This window comes from Anarhichas minor, unplaced genomic scaffold (genome assembly GCF_050575085.1).
Source record: "Anarhichas minor isolate MPS153535 unplaced genomic scaffold, ASM5057508v1 ptg000004l, whole genome shotgun sequence".
Taxonomy (NCBI): Eukaryota; Metazoa; Chordata; class Actinopteri; order Perciformes; family Anarhichadidae; genus Anarhichas; species Anarhichas minor.
Window position 1 is genome coordinate 11180592 of NW_027466450.1, and position 16869 is coordinate 11197460.

Sequence of the window (16869 nt, forward strand, 5' to 3'; positions counted from 1 at the left end):
TAGGCAGTGAATTTGGACTGAGGCAACAAACATCAAGTCAATTTGCATTCATTTTTAAAAACATGGTACACAACAAAATAAAAAATGAAACATTTAGATGAATTAATACACTTGCAGCCTGTTTTAGTATGTTTTCTATGAATACATATTGTTTTGATTTACTAGAATTAACCCATTTATCTGCCTTTGTATACATTGTCATTGTTTATAAAGTGAATGAATTTGTATTTATTTAAATGAAAATCCATTTAAACTGTTGTCCTTATGTATTTTTTTTAACAGAGACTGGTAGCATCACCATGTGGATCAACGGACAACCTGCACTCTTTTACAATGATACTGTCCAGTTGGTCCTGCAGCATCGCCCGTCTGTCCACTAACATGTTGACGATGATTTGAAGAGTTCTGCTTCACACACGGGTCCTGGCCGTTGTAAATAATACTTGAATTAAACAAGGGCTGGGATAAGAGTTATTATCCTCACATAATCACAAATAGAAAAAGAAACATAGACCATCAAATGTATGGCTTTCATACAAACTAATGAATAAAGCCTCAAACCTTTCATTGTGATTGTGTACTTCTTCACTTTGATACAAAAGGGTGGGAGTTACAGAGCACACTTCCTCCCTATATGCCATTAGCATGTGTTGATTTCTTGTTAGATATAAGGCTTTGCACATATGTTAAGAGCCCTCCATCACTTGACGTCACTGCTGTTATAGATCATATGAGGAGGCGAGCCACTTCAACACTATACGCTCATTATTTTTTGCTTAATACATTATGTATGTAGAGCTTGAGACCAGAGTGAATCAAGATTAGCTCTCAAAATGATGAACATCAATCAGAGGAGAGTGACTGGCATGTAATTAGTGGCCTTGAAAACTGCATCAAAAAATACAAAAGATGGAAAATGAAACATTTATGACGATATTGAATATACAAAAACAACAATATTGATGGATTGAGAAATCAAGATTGAACGGATTCAAAATGGGGCCAGTTTTTCTTCATAACTGCAATCTGAAACATTTACTTTGATTGGCTTGAGTATAATATTGCTGGTTGGTTTTGAGAGCAAGCAAACAGTAGATTTTTTCTGAAGTCTCTGTAGGCTTTTGTCGAAATCAAGATCTTCTCTGGAGAGACCTGGAAGAACATTTTTCTCATTTCTGTCACTGTCAGAGTGAAGAGCTGTTTCTAAAGGAAAGAAGCACATATTATCTTAAACACTGAGTCTTAATTTAGTGGTCGATAGCATCTGGAGTAACTAAATACTTTAGCATCTCCCTTTACCACTGCAGCTGATTTGTATGCATTGCCACCTTGTGGACAACTACCAGAACTGGACATGATACTGTATGAATGAATGGATGAATGAAGTAGCAGTAAAATAGATTTCTATACACTCCATAGCCAGAACTGTTTTCCTTTTCTATATAATATTTTTGATAAATGAAAATATGAAATGAAAATTTATAGGACTGATGCTTGGTTTAAAGATGTGTGAAGAAGATGATTCGAATGCGACCGATGCAATTCCTGTTGTTCTTAAATCAGCTTGCCGAAGGTGTCGCCAAGTTTTTTCTCTACTCTTCTGCCTTCATTTGAAGATATGCTGATAAAAACTGTATATGCCAAATATTTGTGGTACGGCGGTGTCAAGGATGTCAGAGGTACAATTGGGATGTTTTATCCAGCAACATGACCAAGACAGGCCAGACTGCAATTGTACATTTATGGTCCCCAGAAGATGAATCCTAATTCTTTTTTTCGACATAATGACCTTTGATCTACAGGTCCACCATCAGGATAAAATGTGTCGATGAAGGTTTACACAAGAAATTGGGAAATTGACATTTAATTTACTGAGCATGCTCCCCACAAATTGATCTCTTTCCATTTAGATCACTCAGACACTGACACGAACCTTTCCTCTGGCACCACTCGTAGGCCAAAGTGTCAACTTAGCACACAAGGTATTTCAAGGTCTGATAAAAGTATCGCAAATCAAAGTGCTAAACAAATTCATGCTCCCAAGGGGATGAGCCCTTTTAATTTCTAATTACCTCACGGCCTTTCATCTAGCACCACTCTGAAGAACCAGTGTTCAACTGGTTTAGTTTTTGAGTGGCATTAAACCTGCACTCTCTGGCACTGGTCAATTGATTTGGATCAATATAACCTCCCCGTGCCCCAAATGGATCTCTCATTAGTGTGACCAATAACAAACCAGACAAATCTGTGCAACACACAGATTTCACTCAGAGAAAACTCAGAGTCTCTGTCGGCTGACCGGCCGTCAGCACATTCACAGAAAGCTCTCGTCCACATCAAGACATCGAGACACAGCCTCCAAAGTGTCCCGGCTGCTGCTGGCCGCACGTTATCTGCATCATTGGAACGTGTTGAAAATGTGTGTGTTTGGTTGTGTGTGTGTGTGTGTGTGTGTGTGTGTGTGTGTGTACAGGACAATGAAGCCGAACTTCCTCTTATTACCCAAGTTTGAAACTCTAGAAACCCTGTATCAGTCCTCTGCTGGTTGAGAGATTCAGAAACCTTTTTTCATCAGGGATAAAATGAGCTTGGCAGCAGCTGAGGGTTTTGGCTTTCCTTCCAAGGTCACCCTCTCTTTGAGGTCGGCACTTTTTGTCAACATATTTCAGGGGCCGGACTAGAGAGATAAATCAACCACCAAATTGAATGCCAGCAGACTGATTTAAACTGAACTGTGTCCGCTAACAAACACTAACCTTCAGATGCTAAAAAAGCATTCTTACATCAATAGCATCATATCATTGAATAGCCTGATCAAGCACGGTGTCGGTGAAATGATAATTCCTCCGAAACCTGACATGGTTTGACATTAATGCACAGAAATTGAAATATTATTCCCATTGTTATCATTTCTTTCACACAGTGACTTACACAGGGCTGTTGCTATGGCAGCTCCTTAGTTGGCAGATACAGATGCAGTCATTATATTTTTGTGTACCAGAAAGAGATTTCACATTAATCTGCTTCTCCAGTCTTTTCCAGCACAGTGACAGTTTGATTATCATGCACAGAAGGTGATCTGCCAGTGAAGTGAAAGGGATGTAGATTTCATTGTTATTATCACACTATACTTTTGTTTCAAATTGACAAATCTCTTCTTTAGTCTCAGCACACTGTAAGTAGCGAACCCTGCTAGAATGTTTCATTTGACATCATTTTGGTTTTCACTTCGTCTCAAAGGTTTTTTAACGAGCGGACGGAGTCTGAACATCTAATACTGTATGCAACAATGCAAGTATTGAGAACTGATTAATATTGTTAAGTGTACTGTGTCTTTGAAGTACATGTGAACAGTTTTGCTGAGGTGTGAGGTCATCTGGCAGATTTAATGCCAAGCTGTTAGAGCTAAAACCTGTATGATGTACACAGATGCTGTTCTGCACTGTACTTGTATCAGTAGCACACACTGCAGCTTCACATTTAGAGACAGCAACAACTGTCAACAAGTATAGCTTAGCATTGTATACATTATATGATATATAGTGCAACTTTTCTATAGTTTTTGAGATTCTTTAGCTATAAGAAACTTTGACAAATACACAGATTGACCTGATGAGGCTGCTATAGTGCAGGTCTTTTAAAAAATGTATCATAACTTATGGAAGGAAATACAATAGCTTACATTGTATGGACATTTGATTTGTCTGATTGCTTGGGTTATTATAATTTTGGGACCTTCAAATGTTACCATGGGCCACACACTTTCTATGTTTGATAAATGATATCACTGATTTTCACTTGACCTGCCATCAAATCCTAAAAGAATGCTTCCAACTGTATGAAATTGAGAGATTGAAACACCTTAAGTCATGTTCGTATATATGTGATTTTTCCTTTGACGACAAACCATGACATCATTTACATACCATATATATAAATACATATTTCAAACACGTCTTACAAACACGTCTCTTTGCCTCCCAGCAACATGGTCCCATTGTTTGTGTGGCCTTGAACGTGAGTCTACGCCATCTTAGATTCTCTCCTTCATTATTAAATACAGTATTTCCACCGGCTGCTATCAAGTTCCCCTTTCACTCAACAGTCAGGCATGCAGATCTAAGGTTACTGCTTTGATTAATTCATTGTGCTGCTTGCCCGTCAATGCGGTAATGAATTAATAAGCAACCGTTTTATAATGACATGGCTTTTTAACTTTAAAGCCGTCATAATGTCAAACATTATTATCTTTAAGGCAATCTATTTGCTCTTACTGAGGAGTATCTCACATTTATACTTTAAGACATTCACACCAGTCAGCTGCCAAGTAAAGCCTCACTGTGTATCATTATTCCATATTATTATTTCACAGTGAGAACATACTTTATACATTAAGCACCTACCAAAAAATTGTATGGTTGTTGCTGCACATAAGGAAAGAACATGTCTTCAGGCATTTGCCCTCATTCAGCGACAAGAACAAAACAAACACTGAAAGGTTGACTGTATATTTCTGACTGTGAGGGTTTCCATGTGACGTTTACCCGGAGCATAAAACAGGTGGTCTGACGTAACTCATGACATTACCTGTGACTTTATTGTTGATATTTTCTTGACTTTACAAAACATGTGTAAGAAAAGAAAAACTGCATCTGCGTCAGTATATCACAGCTGAAATGACCTGTTGTTGTGTATGCAGAGCGCAGCAAACTACACGATGTTAATATTGTCAAATATAATAACTTGCAACTTCCAATAACTTGGAAAGTGGAAGCATCATGCGTTTGTTCTGTCCATTAGCAATCCACACGATACGTATGAGTGTGTGAAAGTGTACAAAATGAAAACATGGAGCCCCTGCTCTGTTCAGAACCATTGCATCTTCTACTGGCTTTTATCATTCATACTATTTCCTCTTTCTTTGTTACAGTTACAGTGACATACAGCAGTGCCAAGATGGGTTTAGACTAAAGTATGTGTGGGAAGAACAACTCTTGAATGAATGTGGTGGGCCTGGGGTTGGACATCTAGCAACACACACACACACACTGTGATTTTCTGCTGGGAGTGACTGTCCAATGAAAATAAAGCTAGCATCTATTCTAGTCTCCATTCAGAGCAGGGAGGCTCAGTGGACACAAGTCACTGGGCTTGGCCCTGTTCTCTCCACGACCAAACCCTCTGTTGTTTCAAGAATTCTAGATTGGTTTCACTTTTTGGTTATTTTTGGTTTCATTTGTTATTTCTTTATATGAATACACTGCCGATTACTATTTTCACTCAGAACATAAAAGTGATTACAAAATAAACCCAGAGTCCAGAGTTTAAATTGTTCATTATTGTGGGGGCGGTGGCACAATAGTGCTGTGTGTTTTTGTGTTGTTGTGGAGTGCCAGTGTGATTTAAAGCTGCTGACAGCACCAGACGCTTACACTGCACTAGGCTCCTGCTGTCTCTCGTTCTCTGTCATTTGTATCGATGGGTATAGCCTGTCTGCTAGGCTGACAGTAAATCTCTACTTCTCTTCTCTCCCTTCTCACTCCCCCGCCTCCGTCACCAATCACTAGGCCTACCCTGTCCTTCCTCTCTGACTTCTGCTCTCTCCGCTTATAGCTTTCTTCAAGGCGTTCACAGACTTACATACGATTTAAAGAAGATTTTTTCAAATGGCTAAACCTGGCAAACTGAACTAAACACCTCATATTTTTACATTCTGCAGACTGTTTAACCTCTTTTGCAGAACACAAGTCTCGGGTAAATAAAGTCACTGCATCTGCATTTCTGGTCAATACATACAGATAAATGTGTAAAATGGTGTTTGGGCAGAGCAAGCTATGATTATAAATATGATTGCTAAATATACACTGTATTACATTGAGCCCAAAATCAGGCTTCAAATTTAAGACGTTAGAACATTTTCATGGGGGTGTGTTATCGCTGTCAAATGGAGTAAATGGAGATGCTGGACCAGTTTAACGCCACAGTTCATTGACCTAGAGTGGCAACATTACTGACCAACACATGTGTACACTATCTCATACACACACCAGAGAGAGAGAGAGAGAGAGAGAGAGAGAGAGAGAGAGAGAGAGAGAGAGAGAGAGAGAGAGAGAGAGAGAGGCCCCAAACAGTACCTGTGTAGAAGAATCTTTCAGTATAGTTAACAACTGTGTCTGCAGAGAGATCTAGCAGCTCTGTCCAGCTTTGTTTCAGAAACCCTGTTGATGTTGATGTTTTGCTCAATCCACAACACATGCTCAGTAGGTTGATCATTGATAGGAACCTGCACATTTTGTTGTTTTATTTTTTTCATTGAGTAATTATTGTACCATTTCATATTTTCTGCAGTGATTAACCCAAATCAATATCTATCTATCTATCTATCTATCTATCTGTATGTCTGTATGTCTATCTATCTATCTATCTATCTATCTATCTATCTATCTATCTATCTATCTATCTATCTATCATCCGTCAGTCTATCTATCTATCTATATGTCTTTGAGTTAAACAGTAAAAAACATCATCCACAGTGTCCTCGTACCTCATGAGTGAGAGCCCTCTCCTCGGCTCTTTCCGGCTCTTTCCGTGCATGTTGACGTTGGGTTCGTCCCCGCCTCTCCCAGACTGCTTTATGTCTGGCAGCAGAGACCATGCGCGGTCGCCATATTCCGGAGCACACCCCTCCCCTTCAGTCCCGTCACAGCGCGCAGAGCCACAGCAGCGTTGCAGGAGGCTACATACCGAACAACGCTACCACTGGGGAGGACCAGTGATACAGCAAAACCAAGACCCCAAAACGAGGACTCGGTGGAATGGATTAAACATTTTAACGCATCCGTGAAGCGCTCGTATTCGTGTTTTACATCGCCGTGCACCGGAGGAGAGGTGGCCTGTTTACAATTTATTTCCTTTGAGCAAATTCAGCAGCTAACGCGCCTCGCCTGTAGTGTGTGTTTAGCTAGCCGGTGATGGATACTGGCGGCTAGCTAGCTAGCTGACGTTCCTCTTCTGTCAGGCTAGCAGCCGTTATTTAGGCTAACTGACTCTGCGCGTGCTCCTCTGCTTTTAGCACGCGTGGTCATTCCAACGTAGTTACTCATTGGAAACCCGACAACATGTTAGCTTGTGCGTTAAGTAAGGCACACGCGTAAAACACCGGTGACGTTAGGCCACGAGCTTCTTCTGCCTCGCTAACTGTCACCACATATCATTTGGAATAGTATGCAAATTTGAGTCACTGCAAATATTGGCACAACTTTGCCTGGTTAATTGGGAACAGCTGATATATATTCTTTTTGATCGTGTTGTCTGTTGGTCGAAGTTGAGTCAAAACGGCGCCGTTAACGAGCTGCAACGTTATTGCATTCTGTCAGAGAGCGACGACCCCCCGGATTCTCCCGAAATGCATCATCCGGACGCTGCAGGAGACTCTGGCAGCGTTAGAAAGATGGCGCACCCGGCTGTCTTTCACAGGAGGGGTAGTAACACGGGCAGCGGGAGCGGCTCCGCGCTGTCAACGCCGGCCAACCCGGTGGTCAACAACAGCCACGTCCCGGCCGATGATTATCAACCCTCCCTGTTGAACCAGTGCCAACCTCCTGCTGGCTCGTCCTCCCCGGGTTCCCATCATATTCCACCCCACAGCCTCAATCTGCACTCGCAGCCCCAGCCCACACAGTCGGTCGGGGCGCAGATAAAGAAGAAGAGTGGTTTCCAGATCACGAGTGTGACTCCCGCACAGATATCTGTGAGCACCAACAACAGTATTGCAGAGGACACAGAGAGCTACGACGACCTGGACGAGTCCCACACGGAGGATCTGTCTTCTTCTGAAATCCTGGACGTGTCCCTCTCCCGAGCTAACGACATAGTGGGAGCAGAGAGGAGCTCCTCGGAGGAGACGCTGAATAATTTCCACGAGGCGGAGACCCCCGGAGCTGTCTCCCCCAACCAGTCTTCGCACCCCCATGCCCTGAACCAGGCTCAACAGCACGGTGGGGCCATGGTGAATGGCACTGTGCACCATCACCATCCTCATCATCCTAACCATGCCCAGGTCTACCCTGGGCATGGCAGCACCCCGTCTGTCACCCAGAAAATGCCTTCAAACGTGGCGGTCCCTCGAGAGAATGTTTCCCAGGCCGCCCCTCAGCCTGTGGGGGTTGTGGCCCCGGGATCTGTTCCTGGAATGCACAGCTCTGCTTCGGGCACTACAGTTAGCATAGTTAATCCCCAGACCAGCACTGTTAGTAATGTGAATATGTTGAGCTCTGCCAACGTGCCTGTGAGAGGGGGGATGAGCATGAGTGCTAGCGGTAGTAGCGGTGGCTTTCCTCTCAACGTGGTGAGCGGAGGGCCAGTTGGTGCTGCTGCAGCCGGGGATAACCTTATAACCACCACTAATGTCAGCATGATCCAGCAACACCAAAACACCAACTCCAGCATCAGTATGACCACTACTGCTGCCGGTGTCAGTGCCTCTGGAGGGATCGGACTCTCCAGTGGGACCCAGGGGAGGGTTGGAGCTGCTGTGGTGCATCCTGGGAGTGCCCCAGCCCCTGTACCATCCGCTCCTATCCAGCCTGCTCCAGCCCCTGCAGTGGCTACAACCAGTTCTCGCTTCAGGGTGGTGAAGCTGGACTCCAGCTCTGAACCCTTTAAGAAGGGCAGATGGACATGCGCTGAGTTCTATGACAAGGAGACCCCCGCCTCTGCATCCGACGCCGGGTCTCTCAGCATGCGCCAGTTTGTCTCCGAGAGCTTCGCTGGGGCCTCGGAGAGGGAAAGCACAAGTGGTAGTTCTGTGAGTAGCACCATGAGCACATTGAGTCACTATACTGAGAGTGTGTGCAGTGGAGAAGCTGGGGGACCCCTGGCACCCCAGCATGCCCAGGATTATGCCTCCCCTCCTCAGGGCTTTCAAGGAATCCTCCCCAGTGGCTTAAGCATGGGAGTGTCCCAGCCTCAAATGCACCACACGGATATTACCCATTCACACGTGAAGGCTCCTGCTAACATTCATCATCCAGGCCACCAGACTGCCAGCGGTCTCCCTACGTCAGCTTTACCCAACCAGCACCTCACTTATGCCCAGGCAGTTGCTAATCAATCCTCAGGCACCACACAGGGCCTAGTCGGTGTTCAGCAGCAGGTAGGCTATGCAACGCTGCCACAGCAACCACCTGCTACCCCCCAAGCAACTGCAGTGCAGGTGAGGCCACCTGAGTACACCCATCCACACCAAGGTGTCTCCCAGGCTGCTGCTTCTCAACCTCTGTCCCACCAAGCTGGATCGGCTAATGAAGCGTGTCAGATGATGGGAGGCCCGCACCTTAACACGCAGCCCCAGCAGCCCACCGCTTCCAGTATGCCCCCTCACATTGGACTACCGGGTCTTGGCCAACATCCTCAGAGCCACCAAGTCCATCAGGACTGCCAGCAGCAGAAGCAACATTCACTCCCAATGCAAATCCAAAACCCGGGCCAAGTGTCTGCCCCAAGTGTGCCTCCATCCAACCCTCAGAGCGCGCCCCAGGCCCACAATGCTGGGAATAGTGGTAGGATTCTCCCACAGGGCGCTTCGCAGAGCCAGCTGTCTTGTGTCGGCCTGTCCCAGGACCACAGCAGCATCCTGGCCCTGGCTCATGCAACCCAGGCCAGCGCCCTCTACGCCAGTCTGCCCACCTTCACCACCACTCAGCTGCAGGACGCCCAGCGGCTGCTTCTCCAGCACCAGTCGGCTCTGTTGGGGCTGCCCAAGCTGTCCGGATGGGAGGCCGGATCTGGATCCAGCGCTGGCCAGGGTCAAGAAGCCGAGGGCAACGCCGCTACCGCCAGTGCCTTAACTGCATCCGCTGGTCTCAAGACTGTTGATGGAGAGGAGGATGGGTAAGACACTTTTGGTTTATATTTATTTGATTGTTTGTCATCAAAGCAGTTTACAGCGAGATGCTTCCTGTTCAGAGAGAAGCTGGATGATTTGGCCGCTGTGAGGGAAGAAACGTGTTATTGTTTTCCTAGATAGACGGTTACCAGGCGGCTACTGTCCTCAGAGCAGGGACAGAGCAGGACTCGGCTGGCTGTGACGCCTCGTGTCTTTCTTTATCAAGTGGCTGCAGTGATTCGGCATTTCACCTCCTAGCCTGACTAGATGAGACTGACTCCTTGCTTGAATCCTGACTCCTTACAGGGCACAATTTCTGCTGGGTTCACAGTTCGCTGAACACACACAAACGCACACACGCTCTCTATCTCTCTCTCTCTCAGCACATTTGTTGTTTTACAAGCAGGAAACAAGGCAGAAGTTGTTGAACTTAGGTAGGTAGATGGGTAGGCAGCTGCAAATGTGACAGAAATTACCTAAATAGTCTTAATAATTCTACAGGCGAAACAAAACATTAAAGACAATATTTAATTTATTTATTTTTAGAAAGAGCTTAAACATTCTCTTTCTTTTAATGAACTTATGAAGAAGAGATGGTGGTTTACCTTTTGACGTAAAAAGTATAGTCCAGTTGTCCTTTACCTTCACTAAGAGCTTATTGATTTTATTAAGAGCTCTCTTTCTTTCTCTCTTTTTCTTTCTTTCTCTTTCTTTCTCTCTCTCTGTGTCTCTCTCTCTCTCACTCACTCTCACACACACTCAGAGAACAACACTCCGAACAAGCTGAAAGTCCAGTGGAATGTTCCCCCTCAACAATCATTTTTAAGAAGTGATTTTGAGGTTTCAGGGGAATTTTAATCACTCAGCAGCAGGAAATTGCCCACATTTCAGTCGCTCTTAAATCTTAAGCCCATTTTCCCAACGTCTGAAAAATGTTCTTATGACGTAAGCTTCTAGGATGTTTTGCACACCAGAGTTATAATTCTAAAGATAATTGGATCACTGGACTGGTCATTACTGGGACTGTGGAGGGTAACATGGATGTAATGAGTCTCTATGAGGCAGTTGGATGGATACTGAATGATGGCTACTGTCATTGCATGACGTTCACCTCTGAGGAATGTGAAATCTATGGGGATCAGGTGGATTATTGTCTTTGATGATAAGAAGCATTTGGGTGAAACCAAAGCCCTCGTTTCCAATGAGAAAGACCGTCTCGGTGAATTAGGCTCACGGTTAATTTCTCAGTAGCTCACCCGCTGAAGTCGAATGTAAACGTCTATTTGTCTCGCCGGAAAAACTGTGCAAACCCAGAGACCACAAACCATTCATGTCCTGTTCAAGATGTTCATTTCTATTCTAAGACTACATTTGAAGTACAGACAAACCACAGCTGTGTTTAATTGCAGCATACATTAAGAACACAGGATTAGACGTACAAGTGAAAATGCTGAGCCTAATAGTTTTTTTTTTTTTCTTTGCTCAACATGAATGAGATCACACTGAGCCCCCCCCCCCCCCCACAGAGCTTTTCAGCAGCTGATTGACCCGTCTAACCACCGTTGACGTCAAGCTTCTTTTCAGTAACCGCGTCACTGATCGGTGTTCCTCTTCCATTCTTACCCACATAGCTATGTGCAATGCTGGGGGAACCTGAGCTGTGGGTGTACTCCAGCTTGTGCTCCAGCATCAGTTTCCCATTCATGACAGTGAGTCTGTAGTGTTTGTTTATCGCTAACAGCATTTATTTAAGTTGAGTGTTAATTTAGAAGTTGGTTGCAGATTTAAAAGTCCTTCATATATCTGTCTCTCACCTGTCAAACCTTCAGATGGAAGACATGTTTTTGTAGAGGTAACGCACGGCCTTATTTTTCGTTCTACGTTTAACGTAAAGCACTTTACAAACATTTTAAATTACACATTTTTACCACGATTGTGTTTTATTCATTATCGTAGATGTTGTGATGAGATCTGGCTCTGAACTTATTTCAGATACTCAGCTTGCTTACGGTTGTTGCTTTCTAATTACAATACAAATTGGATGTTTTTGAGACGATAACTTCCAGTTTATACTTTATTTTCCACGTAACACCAAGCGGCTCTAAGTAGGTACTTTAATTTGTCAGTACATCTGGAGAAAACGTGTTTTTATAAGCAATGATTTAAGATTTGGTCCAAGTACTTTTTACTCCGTTTTCTTTCGACATGTAATATGCTCTTAGTGCGGTTCTGTTTTCTGTTGTTTAGGTCTTACTAATCTTCATGAAGCAACGTTGGCAATAACAAGATATTAAATTATTTAGAAAAAAAATCCTTGGAATCTAAAATGATAAATTGACGGACTGTTATTTTGGCTTTTCATGAAGAGATGCAGTTTCAGATTATTTCGCTCATGCAATCTTTTGCAATAAGATCTTACACATGCAAAGATGAACAATATCATCACTTTGTGTGTGTGTGTGTGTGTGTGTGTGTGTGTGTGAGTAAGTAAAAAAGAAAGCGTGGAGGTTTAGGGGAATGTGGCTCTGGCTGGCAGCATGATGCTATCTCTGCTGTGCCCGTTGCTCATTGTGTGCAGAGATCAACGAGATCCCCAAAATTTACAACACACAGAGGAAGTGACCCGACCTGAACCCATCCCAACTTAGTCAGGTCTACTTGTGCTGGCTGAGGACACAGCAGACTGGACCAGATGGAACCAGACTGAGCAGAGTTGTGTTCCAGCTCTGATGAATCCGGCCATTGTGTTGCTCCACTATCGATGGTTGTCTATGAGCGTTGGCTTGGGGAAGGTTGTACCATAGACTTTGACAAACCTGATGTGCACATGTTGCAGTCATTGGCCACATCTTGTTTTGTCTGTCGCTCTGAACCCAAACCCACCTCCGTCTTTCCTCTTCAGTTAAATAGGTATCATGATGTATGATAGATGGTTTTCTTGTTGTGAAATCAAAGATCATTAGTCTGTGGTGTAATACTAATGTAACCATACCTTATTAATATTGTTGTATTTTCAGGAGAAAACGCCGCCTGTTGGTTTGAAAGACGGCTCTAAACAGTAGTGGTGTAACGGACCTCTGTCGATCCGTGATGCGTACAGATCCTCCCTCGCCGTTCGGCACACATGTGCAATGTGAAACGTGTTGCAGACTGTCGTTATCCGCCAATATCCAGTAAAATATACGATCAGGACATCGGCATCTACAAACACTAACTCAATCACAGTTATTTCTTTATAGCAAATGCACCAATACTGCAGCAGCGGCCGGCTGCTGCCTTTTTGTTTTGTTGTCGTATTGAGCTCTGGCTTGTCCACAGTTGCACTAAAAGTGTTTCACTAAAAGTAAACAGCATTTGTTATTTGTTATGCTGCTGACCCCCCCCCTCTCCCCCTCTCCCCCTCTCCCCCCACTACATAGACCGAGCCAGAGAACACCAGAACACAGCAGACCAGCAACATGCTGTGTGTGAGGACTCACTACACACCGCTGAATATTTAGTATGTCTGTCTAAGCCGAGCGGTGAAAGCATGAATGGCAGAATGAAATGAGGAGATTGTGAGAGATATAGAGGTTAATACAAACCACCCGTATTTTGATATCTCTGTATTAATCACCCCTCGTCTTTGTCCTTTGCTTGTTTGTATGCTTTGTGCAGATCCTTCATTGATTTAATTTTCTTTCAGATGGTTTATTTTTCCATCGATAAACAGGATTGTTTCACTTAACAGTGCAGTGGGAGAGCTAATGGTCTGTAATGGAGGATAATGGATTGTGTTTTTAGCCTGCCTTTCATCTATGGGAAAATTAGCCTCCCACCCCTGAACACACACACACACACACACACACACACACACACTCACACGCTGTCATGATGGTCTATCCTTGTCGAAAAAACTGCTCTTGTCTGTTTTTCTTCTGCTTCTTTTTGTAGCTGTTCATTACCGGCAGAAGCAATTGGATTGCTGCCTCAACTATTGTTTGTTTATTGTCTTTCCACTGAGGGATCCTGTAGTGCATCAAAATCAATCGGCTGAGTCATGTGATCTTTGGTCATGACTGCATAAGCACACTCAGAATGCGTTGTCTTGTTGAGAGGTTCAATGTTTGCCTCTCTCTTTGTTTCTTGTGTGTGTGTGTGTGTGTGTGTGTGTGTGTGTGTGTGTGTGTGTGTGTGTGTGTGTGTGTGTGTGTGTGTGTGTGTGTGTGTGTGTGTGTGTGTGTGTGTGTGTGTGTGTGTGTGTGTGTGTGTGTGTGTGTGTGTGTGTGTGTGTGTGTGTGTGTGTGTGTGTGTGTGTGTGTGTGTGTGTGTGTGTGTGTGTGTAAGACCGTTTGTAGCGCTGCAAAGAGAAAGTATTCACAAAAATATAGGTTTTTGTGGTGTATTGTCCTGCTGACTCATTTCCTTATTAGTCCGGGAGAACATAGACATCTCTTTTTAATCACAGTGCAGCGGACAGTCCTTTATTTTTTTTCTTTTATTTGGAACTTTAGTTAAAAACAAAATACTCAAAACTGTAAAACAAAAAATTCAAAATATAAGCTTAAAGTTTCCTGAGAACAATCGTTTCAACTGTTACAAGTTTTTAGGTTAACATGTGCTCATAAATACCAACCTGACGTCAGTCAGTGCAATAAAAACAAATCACACAAAGTTGTATTTTAGAGCATATCCCAAAAAAAAGCCTTTGATTTTCCTGCAGGATTTGCTATTTAATTTCAAAAAGCTGACAAAATAAACTAATAAAAATTACAGATGTTCTGGTAATCATGTCCCAGAGTTCTGTCTCTTCTTGGGTTGATTGGGTTTCTTCCTGCTGCTCCGTATTCACTCTCCTCCTCCATGTCTGCCAGAATCTCGTCACCAGGCAGCTGGATTAATGCGGAAATGGGTTTCTGGTAATACCGTTTCTATCGGTGGACACGTTTCTACCGTTATAGGCGTTTATATACCGTCATGACGTGTTGGAGGTTTAATGTTCAACCGCTCATTTCTTATCGTTAGGCCTCAGTGGGCTGCCAGTGTCATCCCCCTGAACATGCAGGCAATGTGCTGAGTCATGGCCCGCATTCCTGTGGCTAGAACACTGTCCAGTCAGCTCCAAGAATCTCTCTCACACACACACACACACACACACACACACATAAATGTAGAGAATGCAGGGGATGACTTTGCTATCAGCGTACGCATTCCTGTTTTTCTTTCTCCTGCATGTCTTTGATACCATATGTATAGATTAATCTTATCATTATTTACGTGATTCATTGTTTGGTCTATAAAAAAATCACAAAACAGTAAAAGATGTCCGTCACTTTCTCCTCACAGTCAAGGCGACATCTTTGAATGACGATGCCACTATAACTTTTCGAGGTGCCACGATCACGTTGTTTTGCCGCCAATGCGCCATATTGGCCGATACAGAATGTTTTTGTTTTGTTATAGCAGCTGGTATACAAGACTCGAGGCTAATTGTATCCTTATAATTTCAACAATTTAAAATGTTATCCTTTTGGATAGCATTCTGCCAGGCTGAATGTGGTACTTTAATGTGTGCTGTACTCATTACTTCCCATATATTGAATTTATTCAGGAAGCCCACACACGCACACTTTGCAGTGTGTGAGTGTGAGTTATACGACTGTGTGTGCTTTACACGCTTGCATTTCATCTCTTGAATTTTGCATTTAATACTGTTTAAAAGGCAGACTGTCTATGTTCAGTGCTGTTCACAAGTCCAGCTCACTCTAACCGCCCTCTTCTGTTTGGAGTGAGCGACAGTCTGAAGTCGCACGTTTCCTTTGGTCTCTATCGGCACAGTCACTGCAGCATGAACGCCATCTATTGCCTCCCTGCAAACCAGCTGTTAATAGTGCTGTACTCCCCCCTGCTGGTTGGAAAAAATTGTGAGCGGCCCACATACATCAGGTTCTTCATAATGATAAAAATCACCTTTTTTAGATTTTTGAGGTTAGCATGAACTAGTTCATCTCTACTTTTCTAAAAAATAAAATAAAATGCTGCAGCTGAGAGTGAGTCTGTGTGCTGGAGCTCCTCGTGTGCTTCGACTTCAGAATCAGTCATGTGAGAGTTATTGAGGTCACAAATCAGTTGTTGGGAGTCGTTAACGTCAGAGAAATGTGAATTGTTATGAAAGGATTTTAGGATGACAGGAACTCATGAGCAGTGTTGCAATCCAGTCACAGGAAGTGGTAGAGAGGGTTGAAGAAGGGCTGGCAGGTTAAACTTCTCACAGGCAGAGTGAAAACATACATATAAAAAAATATATAATGTTACAGTACAAATTCCTTATTAGCTTGTATATCATGTTAATGGGAGTGGGTATGAATGACATCAATAGATTTGTCCAGTGCGGAGTTGTTTTTAAAATAGAGGGTGTCTGATGGTTGGAAGATGGAGTTGTGGAGGGGGTGTGAAGGGTCCTGTGTGATGATGGTGGTTTTACCTTTAACTGAGTTCATCATGTGCCGACTGGTCAGAGGTCTGGAGTGAATGCTGTGATGTGTGTTTTCATTGAGCCACGTTTGGAAGCAGTTTGTGAGAGGCTATTTTAAGGAGCCTTGAATCAAAGACAGGATACGAGTCCCTCTAGTGGCGAATAATAAACACTACATGACAGAGAATAACTGAAATCATTTTAAAACCCAAGAGCTTACGTTCTGGCTTTGTTAAACGTCTCTTTTCCTAGTAAGCAATGATTATTTCAAATTACGCATTATTTCTCGAGTTGCAAATGAAGCCAAAATACTGTGATCGTAGTACTGTTAGGTCTGTGAGCATCACATTGTGTCCCAACAAAGAGTTACGCCCATCTTATGTCACAGTTCCTCTAAATATTTGAGGAGAATGGTATGATGAAAGCTTAAGGGAGGAAGAAAAGCAGAACTTGTTCTGCTGTTACATGAATAACATTAGTGAAGCGCATCATGACCACATCAGTGTGAATTCCACTACCTCATAAACAT

General features: G+C 43.4%; 2 protein-coding genes across 2 annotated transcripts in view; one reads left to right on the forward strand and one right to left on the reverse strand.

Moving 5' to 3' along the window:
• LOC142969328 (general transcription factor IIF subunit 2-like) overlaps positions 1-8735 on the reverse strand; it is a 40151-nt gene extending 31416 nt beyond the window's left edge. Inside the window, exon 1 of the mRNA XM_076109169.1 lies at positions 6545-8735. Within this exon, the coding sequence (XP_075965284.1) occupies positions 6545-6655 (111 nt within the window). The 5' untranslated portion in view covers positions 6656-8735. The remainder of the gene's footprint in view (positions 1-6544) is intronic.
• Positions 6678-14658, forward strand: LOC142969317 (TSC22 domain family protein 1-like). Its single transcript, XM_076109159.1, has 2 exons — positions 6678-9891; positions 13306-14658. Exons 1-2 carry the CDS (start codon positions 7406-7408, stop codon positions 13355-13357), a joined length of 2538 nt encoding a protein of 845 aa, XP_075965274.1. The 5' UTR covers positions 6678-7405; the 3' UTR covers positions 13358-14658.
• The last annotated feature ends 2211 nt before the right edge of the window (positions 14659-16869 follow it).